Source organism: Ctenopharyngodon idella, chromosome 15, assembly GCF_019924925.1.
Source record: "Ctenopharyngodon idella isolate HZGC_01 chromosome 15, HZGC01, whole genome shotgun sequence".
Taxonomy (NCBI): Eukaryota; Metazoa; Chordata; class Actinopteri; order Cypriniformes; family Xenocyprididae; genus Ctenopharyngodon; species Ctenopharyngodon idella.
The window spans coordinates 20,192,349-20,210,198 of record NC_067234.1 but is presented as its reverse complement, the minus strand read 5'-3'; the positions used below and the strand labels follow the sequence as shown (position 1 = coordinate 20,210,198).

At 35.5% G+C, this 17,850-nt stretch overlaps 1 protein-coding gene across 1 annotated transcript; it reads left to right on the top strand.

The window, feature by feature from the left end:
- The first annotated feature begins 1,393 nt into the window (after positions 1-1,393).
- coq8b (coenzyme Q8B) lies at positions 1,394-10,977 on the top strand. The gene is made up of 15 exons (XM_051862316.1): positions 1,394-1,511; positions 2,193-2,362; positions 2,454-2,783; positions 3,828-3,894; positions 4,279-4,350; positions 4,434-4,553; positions 5,025-5,110; positions 6,203-6,343; positions 6,444-6,525; positions 6,647-6,740; positions 7,333-7,474; positions 7,773-7,880; positions 9,498-9,563; positions 9,882-9,968; positions 10,131-10,977. Coding segments are annotated over exons 1-15 (1,857 nt in total). The 5' UTR covers positions 1,394-1,510; the 3' UTR covers positions 10,422-10,977.
- The last annotated feature ends 6,873 nt before the right edge of the window (positions 10,978-17,850 follow it).

The window sequence follows — 17,850 nt, the reverse complement described above, 5'->3', positions numbered from 1 at the left end:
TTTAAAACAGTTCATGTGACTACAGTGGTTCAACCTTAATGTTATGAAGAATACTTTTTGTGCGCAAAAAAACAAAACACAATAACAACTTTATTCAACAATATCTAGTGATGAGCGATTTCAAAACACTGCTGAAGCTTCAAAGATTCATGCATCTTTTGTTTCGAATCAGTGTTTTGCAGTGCATATCAAACTGCCAAAGTCACGCCCCCCAGTGGTGAACCATTGAAATTTCGAAACACTTATGATGTGACTTTGGCAGATATTTTTGAATAAAGTCGTTATTTTTTTTTTTTTTTTTTTTTTTTTTGGCACACAAAGAGTATTCTCGTTGCTTCATAACATTAAGGTTGAGCCACTGTAGTCACATGAACTGTTTTAAATACGTTTTTAGTAACTTTCTGGGCATCTGAAAGTGTTAATTATCTTGCTGGTAATGGAGGCCTCACTGAGCCATCATATTTTATCAAAAATATCTTAATTTGTGTTCCGAAGATGAACGAAGGTCTTACGGGTGTGGAACAACATGAGGGTGAGTAATTAATGACAGAAATTTCAGTTTTGGGTGAACTAACCCTTTAAAAAAATTAAACAAATGGTGTTGTCAGTGTTAAAACGGATTCTGCAATCTTTGTTTTTTACCCTATTGTGACATATCCGAGTGAAACGGCTTCTCGAACAAGAAAAAATGTAGCCATTAAACACGTGAGAGTGAGAAGAGTCCCTGCAATAGAGAGGAGAAGTTATGTTATTTAAAGGTTACGAGGGCACGTTTTGATTTCAGACTTTACGGTTGTGAGTGAATACTACAAAATGTTCCTTCTGTCAGGACATTATAGTAATGTTTCTTTAAAGCACACTTAAAGACACATAGTTTCACGGGTAGTAAGCGATAATTCCGTAATTTTAATAAAATACATAACATGAACGGTGCATTTGTGAGCAGAACATTTTAGTAATAATCTCTGATTTATTTGAAAGTGAATGTGTTATGTTCAAAAAATTTAAGGTAAATTGAATAATATTTAATTGGAGAATCACACACATACTCTGCAGTTTTCTGATAATATGCAACTAATCCCTCCGGAAAGTCAAATGAAAGTCACTTAGCTCCGCGAGTTGTGCTTTACACAATCAAGAGCATCCAGCGAGAGCGTCGTTTGTAACTGCACTTCTCACACTGGCCAGTATACGGCATCATCCTCCAACGGTTCATTGGCCATTGAGTCATATAGGATACGCCCCGTGCCAAATTCTATTGGCCCAAGACGTGTATGTCAAAACTGATACTATGGTTACCAGGTTAAACGTGTTTGCTTTCCGCTCGTGATTGGTTGTCAGCAGACACAGCTCTTAAAAACAACCCCTTTTTGATATTTGCAAATTTGATTGGCTACGTCGGTTGTCAATCACCGGAGTCTTTCCGTGTCCGGTAGTGGTTGCAAAACAGACAGAGGTGTGCGGAGTAGAAAGGACGTACAGACGCTGTGAAGGAGCAAATCTCAACACGAGTAAGTATTATTGCTGTTAGATAACTACACCGCTGTACTCATTTATTTATAAATACAAGCTGGAAACAACTGTAAAGTGTAAAGAGCTCTTAGGTAAAAATGCACGTGTTCATGCCATGTCATCAAAACTTGTGTTGTATTTGTGTTGACAATTAATTGGATACATTTTAATACTGTAATATTCAGGAATCAATATAGTCAATATTCAAAATTCGATTACTAAAACTAAATAGGAATATATATAAATATATATATAAACAATGTCTTAACTTTACATCAAGTCCAACTGCGCATTTGCAAATGCTACATTGTAAATGTAATTTAAAAGCATGTGTATCACAGTGACAAGCAAAATCAATGAATATTATATGATTTGAATAAAATAAAATGTAAATATTACACGAAAACTTAAAGTAAATAAGTTATAAATGTTGCCAAAGCAACTAACTGAAATAAGTTTAAGTTGAAGCACTAAAATTACTAACTGGAAATAGATAAAATCTAAAACTAAATAATAAAAAAGCAAAAACTAATAAAAATGACAAAATTGAAAACTGAAAAGCTAATTCAAGATTTATATATAGTATATAAATAATACTAAAATACCTGCCTGCTCTGAACTTTTCAGTAATGATATGATGTTTGAAGGTTCAGTGCTCTGAAATCTGCTGTGATTTTCAGTGATGTTGGCAGAAGTGCTCCAGGTGTTGAGGGGGGCCAGTAAGGTGGGAGCTGCCTTCGCCAGCATTCAGGGCGAACAGCTCAGACTGATGGCCTGTAACTCGACCTTTGGTGCAGGGGTCAAAGCTGCAACGGAAGCGGTCGAGAGTGTGATGGGCACTGGAGGCGTGGTTAGTGAATGCAGCACATTTATAGATATGAATGAATATAGTAAGAGAAATGACAATGCTAACATATATTATTTTAAATTGACTTTTTTAGACTCCCAAGACTGATGAGTTTCCTGACATTGAGAAGTGGGAGGAGATGGATCCGGATGAAGCAGCGAAGTGGGCAGTCGGCTCTGAAATGCCGCCAGACATTTCCAGCAAAGATGGAAGGGATGAAACGTCAGAGACGCCTGTTGGTGCTCCTACTGGCACGGTCAAAGGAACTGGTTGGCCTGGTCAAAACACTCGGTTTTTGCATGTATCAACGTCTCATCATCATACTAGGTTTGTCCACGACTCTATTGTGGCCAGGTTGAGCCCTGAAGACATTAAAAAGGCACGGGAGGCAAAGCTGAATATCGCCAGGCCAGTACGACAAAAGGTGAGTTTTTAAATTTTAACATTGGAAATACATGCCGAAAACGTATAATATGTAATTAATATATGGTGAAAACTATTAGATTGTTAAACTATTAAAGGTTTAGTTCACCCAAAAATGAAAATTCTCTCATTAATTACTCACCCTCATGTCGCTCTAAACCCGTAAGACCTTCGTTCATCTTCGGAACACAAATTAAGCTATTTTTGATATTGATATTGATACTGAATCAACGTTCTGATGTATAACCTGGAAGGGCTTCACTGTGTTTACTACATCAACTGTGTAGGAGACTGACATGGAAGAGAAGAAATTGTTGAATAAAGTTGTTATTTTTGTTTGTTTTTTGCGCACAAAAGTATTTTCATCATTTCATAACATTAAGGTTGAACCACTGTAGTCACGTGGACTATTTTAACGATGTTTTTAATACCTTTCTGGGCCTTGAAAGTGGTAATTGTGTTGCAGTCTATCGGAGGCCAGATAGCTCAGAGATTACATCAAAAATATCTTAATTTGTGTTTCGAAGATGAACGAAGGTCTTACAGGTGTGGAACGACATGAGGGTGAGTAATTAATGACAGAATTTTTCATTTTGGGGTGAACTAACCCTTTAAAACATTCAAAACAGTTGAAATTAAGCTAAAATAAAATATAAATATTAGATGAAAAATGAAAATTAGAAATGTTTTGGCAGCTAACTGAAATATAAGTTTAAGTTGAAGCACTTAAATTAATAACCGAAATTAAATTAACATTGAAACTGAAATAAAATACATTAAACCTAAATAGGACTATAAAAAAACAAAAACTCATAGAAATGACAAAAGCACATAACAAAATTGAAAAGTAAAGCACCTCTGATGGCATTTTGGAATGAATTTGTCTTTTAACCAATACTAATTAAAAGTATATTGTTTAGTATGAAAAAGTATCTATTTACTATTTTCATTTTCAGCGTGTGCTGCTCGTTTATGAAAAAAAAAAATTGTTTTGATAAATATATTTGTAGACTTTATTGAGCAGTATGATTTTGATGCTTTGCAGCTTAGCGAGCGAGCCAGAGAACGGAAGGTTCCTGCGACGCGGATTAGTCGACTTGCTAATTTTGGGGGTCAGTGATTTTCATTATTTGATATATAATATATAATTTTATATATACAGCTTTACAGAATAAAGGTGCAGTTGCGTTTATCATTTTTCCTCAAATGTTTGTGGGCGAAATCCAGCTATTTCAATTTGAAACCATGCGATTGGGTATTTTGTGTGAGAGTGAAAGATTTCCCAACACTGATTTCGCAATGGGGTTAAATTGGTCCTGTAGATTTGCCGTGTTGACCAACAGAAAGCTACTTGGATTCATACATCGCTACACTATTGACAATAGAAAATTGTTTTAGAAATAGAAAAGTTTTGCAGAAATTTCGCTAATGTGGTCACACCTTAATAATGCATTAATTTGTCTTATCCATAATAATTCTGCTGCTTTCTTTGGTAGGCTTAGCTGTTGGTCTTGGCATTGGAGCCATTGCTGAGGTGGCAAAACAGTCTTTTGGAGGAAAACGCTCAGGTACGTAGTATCTGGCACCCCTTGTCTTGTTTCTAAAACTTATTGGGCATATTAGTCAAATTTCTGGTGTCTTTCACTTTCAGAGATGGGTGCTCTTTTAGACTCTCCATTCCTGTCAGAGGCCAATGCAGAGAGAATAGTGAACACACTGTGCAAGGTTAGAGGAGCGGCCCTCAAGATTGGACAGATGCTAAGCATTCAAGGTACACAATTTAAATTTATTGTGAATACTTTGGTACCAAGTGCCTTAATTTGTTCATATAAATGATGACGCTAAATATTCCCGTTTCAAGAGACCCATTTAAAGGATTAGTTCACTTCAGAATTAAAATGATAATTTACTCACCCCCATGTCATCCAAGATGTTCATGTCTTTCTCTCATCAGTCGAAAAGAAATTAATTTTTTTGAGGAATTTGTTTTCTCCATATAGTGGATTTCAGTGGGGTACAACGGGTTGAAGGTCCAAATTGCAGTTTCAATGCAGCTTCAAACTGCCCAGCTGAAGTCCACTAAATGGAGAAAAAACCTGGAATGTTTTCCTCAAAAAACTTAATTTCTTTTCGACTGAAGAAAGAAAGAGCATTTGGAAGGCACTAAACAAATTAGATGCTTTATTTTGTGATGGTAGGAAATTATCCTCTGTGATGTTACTCATTTTTATGTCGTCAATAGATAACAGCTTCATTAGCCCGCAACTGCAGAAAATATTTGAGAGGGTTCGACAGAGTGCAGACTTCATGCCAGCTTGGCAAATGCATGTAAGTTACAGTGGTTACTTCATTGATGCAGTGTTATTTGTTATGGAAAGATTCTTCAGATTTTTTTTTTTTTTTTGATGATCTTGTAAAATATTAACCACACAACTATTAAAAACTGCCTTTTGATGTCTTGAAATAATTAAGTTAATGAGCACCATGCTGGAGAGTCTCTTTTTTACTAACAAGCTGTTTCAATATTCATCAAAAATACTGTTAAGACACCAGCTTGAAATAAAGATTTATTTATATTTTGAATTGTTTTTTATTTTTAATTTTAGTTTTAGTAATTTTGCTTTTGTCATTTTTATTAGTTTTACCTTTTTTTTTTTTTTTTTTTTTTTTTTTTTCTATTCAGCTTTAATTAATTTTTATTTCAGTTTTAATTTTAGTACATCAACTTAAAGGGATAGTTCACTCAAAAATTATTCCATAATTTACTCACCCTCGAACCATCCTAGGTGTATATGGCTTACTTCTTTCAGCTGAACACAATCGGAGTTATATTAAAAATATCCTGGCTCTTCCAAGCTTTATAATGGTAGTGAACGGGGCTCAAAAATTTGAAGCCTAAAAAAATGCATCAATCCATCATAAAGTAATCCATACAACTCCAGGGGGTTAATAAAGGCCTTCTGAAGTGAAGCGATGGGTTTTTGTAAGAAAAATATCCATATTTATAACTTAATAAACTATAATAACTGGCTTCTGGTAACAGCCGTACGCAAGTTGAGTTCCGGGCGAAAAGTGACCTCTGACCTGACGCATGACGTAGGATGTAGGAGTAGCGTAAGCTTAGGTGAAAGTAGACGCCTCTCGCAATTCAAACAATAAGGGCTGGGCAACAAACTCAATCTCCTCTTCTCTTATATCAAATCCTCTGACATTTCTCTTTAAAAATTCTAATTTATGACCGTTGTTTTGCTCTATCCTCTGTGCTTCCACGTTCATCATGTGTCGGGTGTAAACCTGGCAACCCTGATGACAGCTGTTAGTGGTGCTTCTAACCCCCAACAGTTTCTTCTAACGGGCATTTTTGAGATGTTAAGTTGACTTTGTGATATCTCACCAACTATGTCGAAACCCAATGTGCAGAAAGTGCTTGAGGAAGACTTAGGGTCTGGATGGAAGGAGAAACTCTCATCATTCGAGGAAAAACCCTTTGCTGCTGCTTCCATTGGTCAAGTGCATCACGGAGTTTTGCCTGATGGGAGGGAAATTGCTATGAAGATACAGGTAAATTTTCATGATCTCTTTTCAGCAGTCTTTTTGAGTTTCTGCAACATATATTGATGTTCTATGTGTAAACAATAATTTATTTCTTTTTCTCATATAGTACCCTGGTGTCGCTGAGAGCATTCATAGTGACATCAACAATCTCATGTCTGTTCTGAAGATGAGTGTTGTGCTGCCTGATGGTGAGCACTGGCAGTTGCTTTCATCTTTATATTAAGTTCAAAAAGCACAAATTTCAGAAGTGGTCACATTGAGTCATACACATTGTGTGGGTTGTCAATAGCTGGTGATTTATTTTAACAGGTTTGTTTGCTGACAGTAGTCTCGAGGTTCTTCAGAGGGAGCTGGCATGGGAGTGTGACTACAAGAGAGAGGCAGAGTGTGCAAAGCGATTCAGGTATATAATAAATGCTCAGTTATAATAAATATCTGGATTGTGTATCGTTTGAATGAACCACAACTACACTACCGTTCAAAAGTTTGGGGTCGGTTTCTTATGCACAACAATGCTGCATTTACTTTAATTTAAAAACTACAGTAAAAATAGTATAATTGTTCATATTGTGAAATACTATTACAATCTAAAATATTATTGCATTTTCAGCAGCCTTCAGTGTCACATGATCCTTCATAAATCATTCTAATATTCTGATTTGATGCTCAAGAAACATTTCTTATTATTATCAATGTTGAAAACAGTTCGTATTTTTGTGGAAACCATGATAATTTTTTTTTTCAGGATTCTTTGTTTAATAGAAAGCTCAAAAGAACAGCATTTATTTAAATTAGAAAAATATTTTGTATCATTATAAATGACTTTAAGTATTAACTTCTTTAAAAAAATTACTTTACCCCAAACTTTTGAAAAATGTCAGTAAAAGGTTGGACTCATATCTCATAAATCTGAGCTGCTCTGTTTAAAAATATATTACAAAATCCTTGAAAGTACACCTTTACACATTATTGACTACTTTTCTTAACTCTCACAGGAAGTTGCTTGTAGGAGATCCAGTATTCGTGGTCCCTGAGGTCTTCGATGAGCTGTCGGGTCATCGTGTGCTCACCATGGAACTAGTTAATGGAGTTCCACTGGACCGCTGTGTTGATTTGAGTCAGGAGACTAGAAATGAGGTGGGTTAGATAGTTAAACAGAACAGACATTTGCTATAAGCTTTTGTTTGATTTATTGATTCTTTTTTTGTTGTTGTTGTTGTGATGTAACTTGGCACTAAATGCTTTAATCAAGGATATACCCTTTGCATATACTGTTATTGATACTTTGTTGTCTAAGAGTTGTAGGTGTGAATAACCTACAACAGTATTTCTCCTGGTTTGGCGATACTGATATTGGTTATCTTATATGATATCCTATTTTATTTCACTGTGAAAATGAATTTGAGAATAATTCTCGCTCACCTTTATTCTGTAGATCTGTTTTAACATCCTGCAGTTGTGTTTGAGAGAGCTGTTTGAGTTCCGCTTCATGCAGACAGACCCCAATTGGTCCAATTTCTTCTATGATAGTGAACAGAACAAGGTGAGCAACCACTAAGATACTGACGACAGAGGTGTGAATGTTCATTCAGATGTATTTGCTCATCTATATTTTCACATTAACCATTCAGTTCCAAAATTACAGAACACTGTGTAAATATTAGATTCAGCAATTTGTGTGGGTGATGATAGTGTTAAATTATGCAGCAGCGCTCTTTAATCATCTTCCTTACTCACACACATAAAAAAATAACACATTAAGTGTTTCTCAAAAATATTAATTTGTGTGCATGTGTTCTTCAGTCCAATCATTTTCACTCAGCTCAGAAGGTCTTGATCACTTTTTAGAAAGGAAGTGCTGTTTACACTGAGGAAATAGCATATTTTCTTAGCGATAGCTGCTATTTACACTAAGTGTTATTAGCAATAGATTCCATTTCCACTAAGTGAAAGTAGTGATAGATCCTATTTACACTATATAACAATAGCAGTATTTTCTTTACAATAAGTGTAAATAGTAGTTAGATGATATTTATACTTATAAATGGTGGCAGATACTATTTGCACCTCAGTATTGATGTAGTAAGTGTAAATGATTGCATTTATTAAAATTATTAATCGGATGCCACCTTATTAGGACAATAAAGCCCTCCCTAGCCCTAACCCTAACCGATAAACACTTTATTATTAAACACGTTAGACACTTTATTTCCACTTTTTAAAATATTTTCTTCATCTTCATTTTCTGATATGTGATGGGAAAAGGGAGTAGAGTGAGTTTGGCAAAAGGCGATTTTGAACTCTGGTCGATTTGCGTCAAAACTTTATGCCACGTGCCTTACCCCTACACTATTGCTACTGTTGATGATCCATCATCTTCCATAATTTTGTCTGACCCAACCAGACGTCAGTGGGCGGAGTTAGTGTAAATAGCATCTGCTAACCAGGCGGGCTGTTTGCACTTAGTGTAAATAGACACTCTGTTTTAGAAATCACGTCAAGAGCACATATGATCTATATACCCTATCTTTCAAAAGTTGGGGGTCAGTATGAATTTGTTTTTTTTTTTTTAAAGAAATTAATACTTTTATCTTCAAAAGTATATTCAATTGATCAAAAGTGACCGTAAAGTCAATTATAATGTCAGAAAAGATTTCTATTTCAAATAAATGCTGTTCTTTTTAACTTTCTATTCATCAAAGAATCTTGAAAAAAATGTATCACGGTTTTCACAAAAATATCAAGCAATGTTTTCAACATTAATGATAATATTAATAAATGTTTCTTGAACACCAAATTAGCATTTTAGAATGATTTCTGAAGGATCATGTGACACTGAAGACTGGAGTAATGATGCTAAAAATTCAGCTTTGCATCACAGGAATAATTACATTTTAATATATTGCTATTAAAATATATTAATATTATATTAAATATATATATTTTAAATGTAATTTCAAAATATAGCTTTTTTTTAATGTATTTTTGCCTTTTTTCAAGAACATTAAAAGATCTTCTAATTTGTTTTTGTTTCAACATTTTTTCTCCCATAATTTCTTAATTGCATGTCTGTTTATTTTCTGGATGCTGTTTGACCTTTCCATTTCTCCACATTGAAACAGTATGTATGACTTTGATCATTTGTTCTTCATCATAACAGATATTTCTGTTGGACTTTGGAGCCTGCCGGGATTACCCAGAGTCATTCACAGATGATTACATAGAGGTAGAGATTTTTAGGAATATTTTTACACAACACCTTAGTGGGTAGGACTGGAATGGGATGTGACTCAAAGGGGATTTTCATTAAAAAAAGTCACCTTAAGGTTTTTGTTATTAATGGGAATCTCTGTTTTTGTCAGCACAGACACATACAGTACACTAATAAATATGTGAGTGTTATTAAAAATTTCGCAATATAACTTACAAACAATGTAAGCTAATGCAAAAATATTGGTAAATGTTAAAAAGAACATCATTACTGCCTTAAAGTGTGTGTGTGTGTATGATTTTATATATAATTTGTGAATTATTGCCATTCAAGGTGGTTCATGCAGCGTCAATCGGAGACAGGGCAACTGTTCTGCAGAAATCCAAAGACCTGAAGTTCCTTACGGGATTTGAAGCCAAGGTTTGTGGCTTTATATGGTATATAATACTCATCCCCAATAGTTTTACTGTCTTGCATATTTTCTATCAACTTTTTCCTTTATTTCCCACTAGATTTAAAGCCATTACTTTTTCTCCTGTTTCTAGACTGTCCTCTTTAACAAAACGTTCTTATTCTCTTCAGGCATTCGAGGAAGCACACGTGGAGGCAGTGATGATCCTCGGTGAAGCGTTTGCTTCTCCGGAAGCGTTTGACTTTGGCGCTCAGAGTACCACACAGCGCATCCAGAGCCTGATCCCTGTCATGCTTCGACACCGTCTCACTCCTCCTCCAGAGGAGTCTTACTCTCTGCACCGCAAAATGGCTGGCTCGTTCCTCATCTGTTCCAAGCTAAAGGCCCGCATGCCCTGCCAAAATATGTTCCTTGATGTTTACAACGCCTACAAACGTCAACGACATGAAAGATGCACCTAGGTTTAGAGGTTTATGTGACTATTTAATCACTCGAGAACTTAAAGATGTTCCTCTGACAGCCAGATGTTTATTTATATGCATACGAAGAAAGTTCAATTGTTTCAGTGTGTTTTTTCTTTTATTTGCTTTTGGATTGGGAAAAAACAACATTCATTCACTGTTAATCAAACAACAAGCTGAATGTGAATGTTGATGTTTGTACAATTTGTTTAAAGGTCCTTATGATCATTGCCAAACTTTTAAAGTTATGACATTATAAGCAATGAGTATAACGATTTTGCTCCAGTGGAGTGAATTACATATCAGAATTTTTCTGAATGATATAAATCTAATAATAGAATTAGACTGAACATATTGAATTGTAACATCATGTTGCAGTTTATTCCATGTAAGAAAAGTCAATGTGTGTATTTCACTTCTCATCATTACAATTATGTGACATAACTGGTTTAGCAGTGAATATTACACTGTCTATAAGGCCACTGAAATAAGACTGTGATAATTATCCAGTACTTTAAAGGACATGCTCAAATTAAAACCTGAGGTCACAGCCAAATATTCTGCATATTTCCTGATTATTCGTTTATTTAATTATCTGTTTATTATTAATTCACTAAAAATGATAATGTTTTGCACATGTTCCATGTTAAGGGGGGTTAATAAAGGCCTTCTGAAGCGAAACGATGCGTTTGTGTAAAAAAAATATCCATATTTAACAAAAGTTACGAAGTAAAATATCTAGTTTCCTCCAGACCGCCTTCCATATTCAAGTTACGAAGAAAGTGTAAACTAGCGTCGCGTCAGTTACACTTTTTCCGTAAGTTGAATAGGGAAGACGTAGGACGTAGCGTAAGATTTTGGAACTGCTAGAGTTTTACACTTTCTTCGTAAGTAGAATACGGAAGGCGGTCTGACGTAAGCTAGATAATGTATTTCAAAACTTGTGAAATATTGATTTTTTTTTTTTTTTTTGCAAAAACGCATCGTTTCGCTTCAGAAGGCCTTTATTACCCCCAACCCCCCCCCCCCCCCGGAGCCGTGTCAAGTACGTTTATGTTGTATGGATGTGGATGGAGACACTTTCTTCAGCTCATACTCGTTTGGTAACGCTTACTGCCAAAGCTCGGATGCGTCAGGATATTTATATTTCTCCGATTGTGTTCATCATAAAAGATCTCTAAGATCTCTATAAATCCTTTATGTATACAGCTTTATTTATTCGTTTGTTTATTACGTTATATATTTAAAAAGAAAAATAAATAATAAATATATAAAAAAATAAATACATAAAAATAGTAAATATAAATTTTAGTTTATTATTTATGTATTTATTATTTGCGAAATTGTTGTTAGATGGAATTCAAAAGGCAGTAACTGAACACTCGCTCAGTTAAAAAAAGAAAAAAAAAAGTATACTTTTGAAAATACAGAAACGTGAACGTTCAGAAAAGTGTGTTTTGGCCTCTAGATGACGGTATTTTATGCCTGCCGTCTGGATTCTTGTATGTTCCCTTTCAGACTCTTGAACATCAGCGGGAAGAGAAAATTTGCATAAACGTCCGTGTGCGCCAATGGGCTCGTCGGGAGGGCGGGGTTAGCGGGTGGAGTCGCGGGAGGAGCGCAGTCTATGCGCCAGTGACTACTGCTCAGTGAATAACAAACGCAGAGATTATCCAAAATCCGTCCATTTCTCACGGTCGTTTTTACAATTTACGACCATTAGAAGCGCCTCAGCCCACGTGCATCTGATCGAGCGTCGGTTTCGCGAGAAATTCTGATGTAGAATAATCTTAAATTAATTTTTCTCCATATTTTCTCTGGATTACACAAAAGGCGGCACGGACACTCATTGTGGTATCCTTCTATTCGGTAAGTCTCAATGGCAATCTGAGCTCTCATTTAACATGCATTATTTATAGTTTTAGGCTATCATAAATTACAGCTGAAGTGGCTGGAGATTGCATATCTGCAGATATCTGGTTTCACCAGATCCATCTATGATAAAACATGCATAATGGAGTTATTCCCTTAGAGTTTTAAAGGTATGATGGGGTGAAAAAATAATTAACGACTAACGTCCATCAAGACTTGCTTTTCTGGATACACAAGAATGTCATTGCGATTGAGTCCAGATGTTTCTGAACACCCAGCATCATAAAACACCACCTATATGATAGATGATAATAGCATGATCCAGTGTAAAATTATGTAACACTTATAGTCTGAGAGTGATATTATGTCTAATAATTAAAATTACATGTCTGTTTTTGATCGATAATGCTTAGGCCTTACACTGTGAGGAGTTTGTCAAGAGCTCTCACTGAAACATGAGTACAGGACTGCAGTGTATGTAGACTATCAATACCAGCAAGATTATAATCAGCATAATTCTCTTTATATATGGGTGAATTCAGGGTGATTGGGACACTTTTTCCAAGTCATTTCAATGGAAAAAATGTCCCAATCACCCTGAATTCACCCTACTTTTCTTAGTTGATGTTGTCATACTTGAATTCATTGTTAAGCCTATGATGGTAAATTCAAATGATGTATAGAATATATTATTTGAAAGTACTTTGGAATACAAAAGAAAATATTTTAAAGAATATTTAAACTGTTTTTGCCCAATGCATAAACATATTTTAAAATATCTTCACAGAAGAACAACATTATAGAATGACAACCGAGTTTTAATTTTGGGTGAAATATCCCTTTAAATCTTTTAAGCCTGGTGTGGTTTGCCCACAGTACACACTGCACCATAAGACATCAGTGTTACATCAATTTTTACATGATTCTTATCATCCATTTAACTTTCTACTGTAATTTCTGGCATTTCTTCTCATGTGTTCAGAGGTTCAGCTTGATTCGTTTCATCAGTACTGCAGGTTGTGACTTTGACCCCAGTTTGATTATAATTTAAAAACTTTTTTGACCTTTAAAATGACTATATATTCTAATATAGTCAACTTATATCTTAAAGGGTTAGTTCACCCAAAAATGAAAATTCTGTCATTAATTACTCACCCTCATTTTGTTCTTCATTCATCTTCAGAACACAAATTAAGATATTTTTGATAAAATCCGATGGCTTGCATTGACAGCAGGTTAATTTAGACTTCCAAACACCCAGAAAGCTACTAAAGACGCATTTAAAACAGTTCATGTGACTACAGTGGTTCAACCTTAATGTTATGAAGCAACGAAAATACTTTTTGTGCACCAAAAAAACAAAATTTATTCAACAATATCAAACACTGCTTCATGAAGCTTTGAAGCTTTACGAATCTTTTGTTTCGAATCAGTGGTTCGGAGCGCGTATCAAACTGCCAGACACATGAACCATTGAAATTTCGAAACACTTATGACGTAACGAAGCCTCGTTTACTGAAAACTGACTTTGGCAGTTTGATACACGCTCTGAACCACTGATTCGAAACAAAAGATTCGTAAAGCTTCGAAGCTTCATAAAGCAGTGTTTTGAAATCATCCATCACTAGATATTGTTGAATAAAGTCATTTTTTTGTTTTTTTTGGCACACAAAAAGTATTCTCGTCGCTTCATAACATTAAGGTTGAACCACTGTAGTCACATGAACTATTTAAAATATGTCTGTAGTAGCTTTCTGGGCATCTGAAAGTGTTAATTATCTTGCTGTCAATGGAGGCCTCACTGAGCCATCGGATTTTATGGGTGTGGAACGACATGAGGGTGAGTAATTAATGACAGAATTTTCATTTTTGGGTGAACTACTTTTTTGAATGAAATACTACTTCAGTCTGAACTTTTGGTCGTACTTGCGCTGATCCAAAATTCAAGCCTATGGGCTAGTTTAAGAAATCTTGTTCAAGAATAGGAATCATAATATTTTCTATTCATTCCCCAAGGGTACAGTCTTTTTGGGCTGATTTGAAAGTAATTCACACAAAAACTGTAAGTACCCCTGTAAGCAACTTTTCTTTTTTGATCACCTGTCACACTGACTGTTGGTATTGGACTGCGTGTTTATAACAGCTGAATGGGGTTTTTTAACTGTCCTGAGAGGGTACCGTCTGTTCTGCGTGTCTGTGGCGTAAGTCTGCGCCCCATTGTTATCCAGATGGACGAACAAGAGGACACAGCAGCTGAAACTACAATAGCGTAGGGGCAAAGGGCAATCAGACGGCTGCCAGCTAAGCTGTGGCACTGGAGAAGGATGTAATTTCCTTTGTAATAATAAGGGTGTGACTTCTAAACAATGGACTACAATTCTGCGCCATACAGAGAGCAGTTGCTTGAAAAAGCCATTTCCGTTTTTTGCTGAGCCATTCTTCAATTGCAGAGGGTGAATTGTGTAGAGTGATTTGTGTCTTTGTGATTTGGTTTATTTATTGGCATGTCTCATATTTGACAAAAGAATTGTGGCTTATCTCATTACCAGGACTTCATAGTGTATAAAATGAAATGATCAGCTCCACATGGTACCTCACAAGTGGCAGGCATGCTTTGCTCCAGTTAAAGACCCTCTGTGGTGAAAATCAAGTTTTTAATGTTGTTTATGTGGTGTTTTTAATATTCTTTAAGACAAACCATGTGAAAATTCATCAGTCAACACCATTGCTGAGTATTTTCTCCTTAAACTGCAGTGAACCAAAGACAGTCTCAAAAACGCGGTTTGAAATCATCCCATGTCACAAATATGTTGCAACCAATCCCGTCAACGGCTTTAGCATATCATTAACTATGCTCTGAAGCAGGGGAGTCTCAAGAGAAGCCAGGTTATCCTGGTATATTTTTCTGTTGATATGAAAAATCGGGTGAATTATGTATATGATGTATATTACGATGTTATGATGAACTGTAAGTTGTTCGAAGCGTTTCTAATGATACTGATTTTTAGAAGGCAGACTGAGATGGCGAACGGGAACATGGTTTGTGTAACATTAGCATTAGCTGTTTGATAACGTAGTCAAGCAAAAGGCTTATGTGTCCAACATTGTAGAGAGCAGTACATAAAACGCTTTACCATTCCGATACATCAACTTGTAGACGAGCCTGTATAATTCACTCTTCCACTTCTTCTGAATCAGTTTCTGGTTCAAACATGTGTGACCCGTGCTGGCAAAATGAGTCGCAATGAGCAAATTTTCAAAAATGAGTTATTATTTTCAAAATCTCTATTAAAAAACCTTCAAAATGATGTATGATTTGTTGAAATCAGAGAACAAATGACTGAGCTGTTTGAAGTCGATAGAGTCAGCAAAGTCAATTTTGATAAAAATCGAGTTAAGGTTTTCTGAAGGTTCCAAAACAAAATCACCTAGAAACCATCCCTTACAATCCCTGTCAATAACACCTAATTTGGCACACACTAGTGTTGTCAAGGTACCAAAATTCCAGTAGTCGGTACAAATACCATAAAAATTTTACAGTTCTCAGTACCAATTTCGGTACCACAGCAAAATCTGTTGGAACTATTTTACCATTTTATATAGCCTATTTTAAAAACATATTAAATATGGTAATCATACATATAAATATTTGGAGCGTGTGTGTATATATACCTCAATGAAATAAATTTTGAAATATCAAAAAAAAAAAAGAAAAAAAAAAAGCTCAAACATCCATTTTGTAACAGACGTGCGTGTTTATTTTAGCTATTCCTTCAGTGAAACGACACACAGCCTGTAAAACTATGAAATAAATATCGGTAAATAATGGTAACCTAAATAATAAGAAAGTTAAATATTATTTTAAAAAAAAATCTATTATTTCTACACAAAGATGCATCATATAGCCTACTGCCCTGCTCTTTGAGAGGGATGTGGGACACGAGCAGGAAAGAGACCATTTCGCTTTAATAATATCTTTATGTCATCTCCCGATGTTACAAGCAACTGACACTTGTTGCAAAAAGGTCTGAAGAGCGAGTTTTATCTTCACACATTCAGGCTATATTTGATTTAGCGCTGCCAGGGAAAGCGAAAGTAAAAATCACCAGCGTGTGTGAAAAGCGCTATACAAATAAACTTGACGCGCATTATGAAGTCTAATAACAAGCACAAACTGTGTTAAATAGACACTGACGTGCAAGCAAAAAGGTTTCTGTTCTATGGTGTTTTTCTACTTTACCACAGTAAAGAATGCGAATAGCCTATAATAGGCCTAAAAGTGAACAAAAGGAAGAAACGTTATAATCCCCTTCGTGAGTGAAGATTTGGGAAAAGAAACAGAGATTCCATGTTCAGTGGAATAACTAGGCTAATGGAATATTGTTAAATTCTCTGCTAATTCGGGTGACCAGATCGTGATTCGCAAAACAGAATACAAAGCTCAAATTTACGGACTCACCTACCTCTCTCATTCGGCATGAACCAAAATGTTTCCATGGCTGCGATGTCACATTTAATTGCTAACCTATTATTTCTTTTGTAAACAAAGCTTTGTGCTTCACTCGTGTCATATTCAAGTAAATACTGGCACAGCCCTATTAATGGGTACCGAATATACCCGGATTCTCGGTACTACCGGTACTACAGAAATGCTGGTATCGTCACATTTTCAAAATTTCAGTACCGACTTGGAAACGAAGTATCAGTACTTTTGACAACACTAGCACACACCTTGTCAAAACCAAATATCTATAGGAAAAATATATATTATACTTTTTTTTTAATATTTTGAAGTACTGTAATTCTGTTTATATGTTTATATCGGGATCGCACGCTGTCTGAGGCGTCTTTGTGCGCACGCTTCAGTCAGCACGAGTAAGTTCGATTTGTTTACATCAGCATGAGTTTGAAAATCACATTTCATTGGTTCAGACTCTTGCCATCAAAATTCGCTATGAATATTCACATAGTTGGAATGCTTTAAAACGATACCAAACTTGTGCTGAGGGGAAGCGCGAGTGGTGAAGCGAGCAGAGATAAACGGCATTTTTCTCAGAAAACGTACAAATAAAGATACTTTCAGATGTTTAATTGCTATTAGAAGCGGTTGTATCACTAGACGAGGGCTTAGTGAAAACCTCAAATTCGACCAAAATCGACTTTGTTTACTTGTTTTGCCTGTTGCTCTTAATTAGCCCGTGTGCATTCTGACTCATTTTGCCAGCACGGGTCACATATATGGCTGAATTAAACCAGCATTTCCACTTGCAATTGTGTGGCGTTTACTACAGTAAAGTTGACCGAGTGGATCAGGTAGTCCGAGATGGTGTGATTGAGTGGAGGCGGGGATTAATTTGCATATTCATGATTCCGCATATACTAAATGAAGCAAGGGTGTAGAGTTACATTCAAGCTATTTTAAAGTCCCCCTGAAATCAAAATTTAAGTTTTTTAGCTTTTAGTATGAATACGTTAGCCTTAAGGTTATTAATAAGCTGGTGTGTTCCAAAACAATGACAAAATTCGCATTTAGGAGATATAAGCATTCAAAACTTAC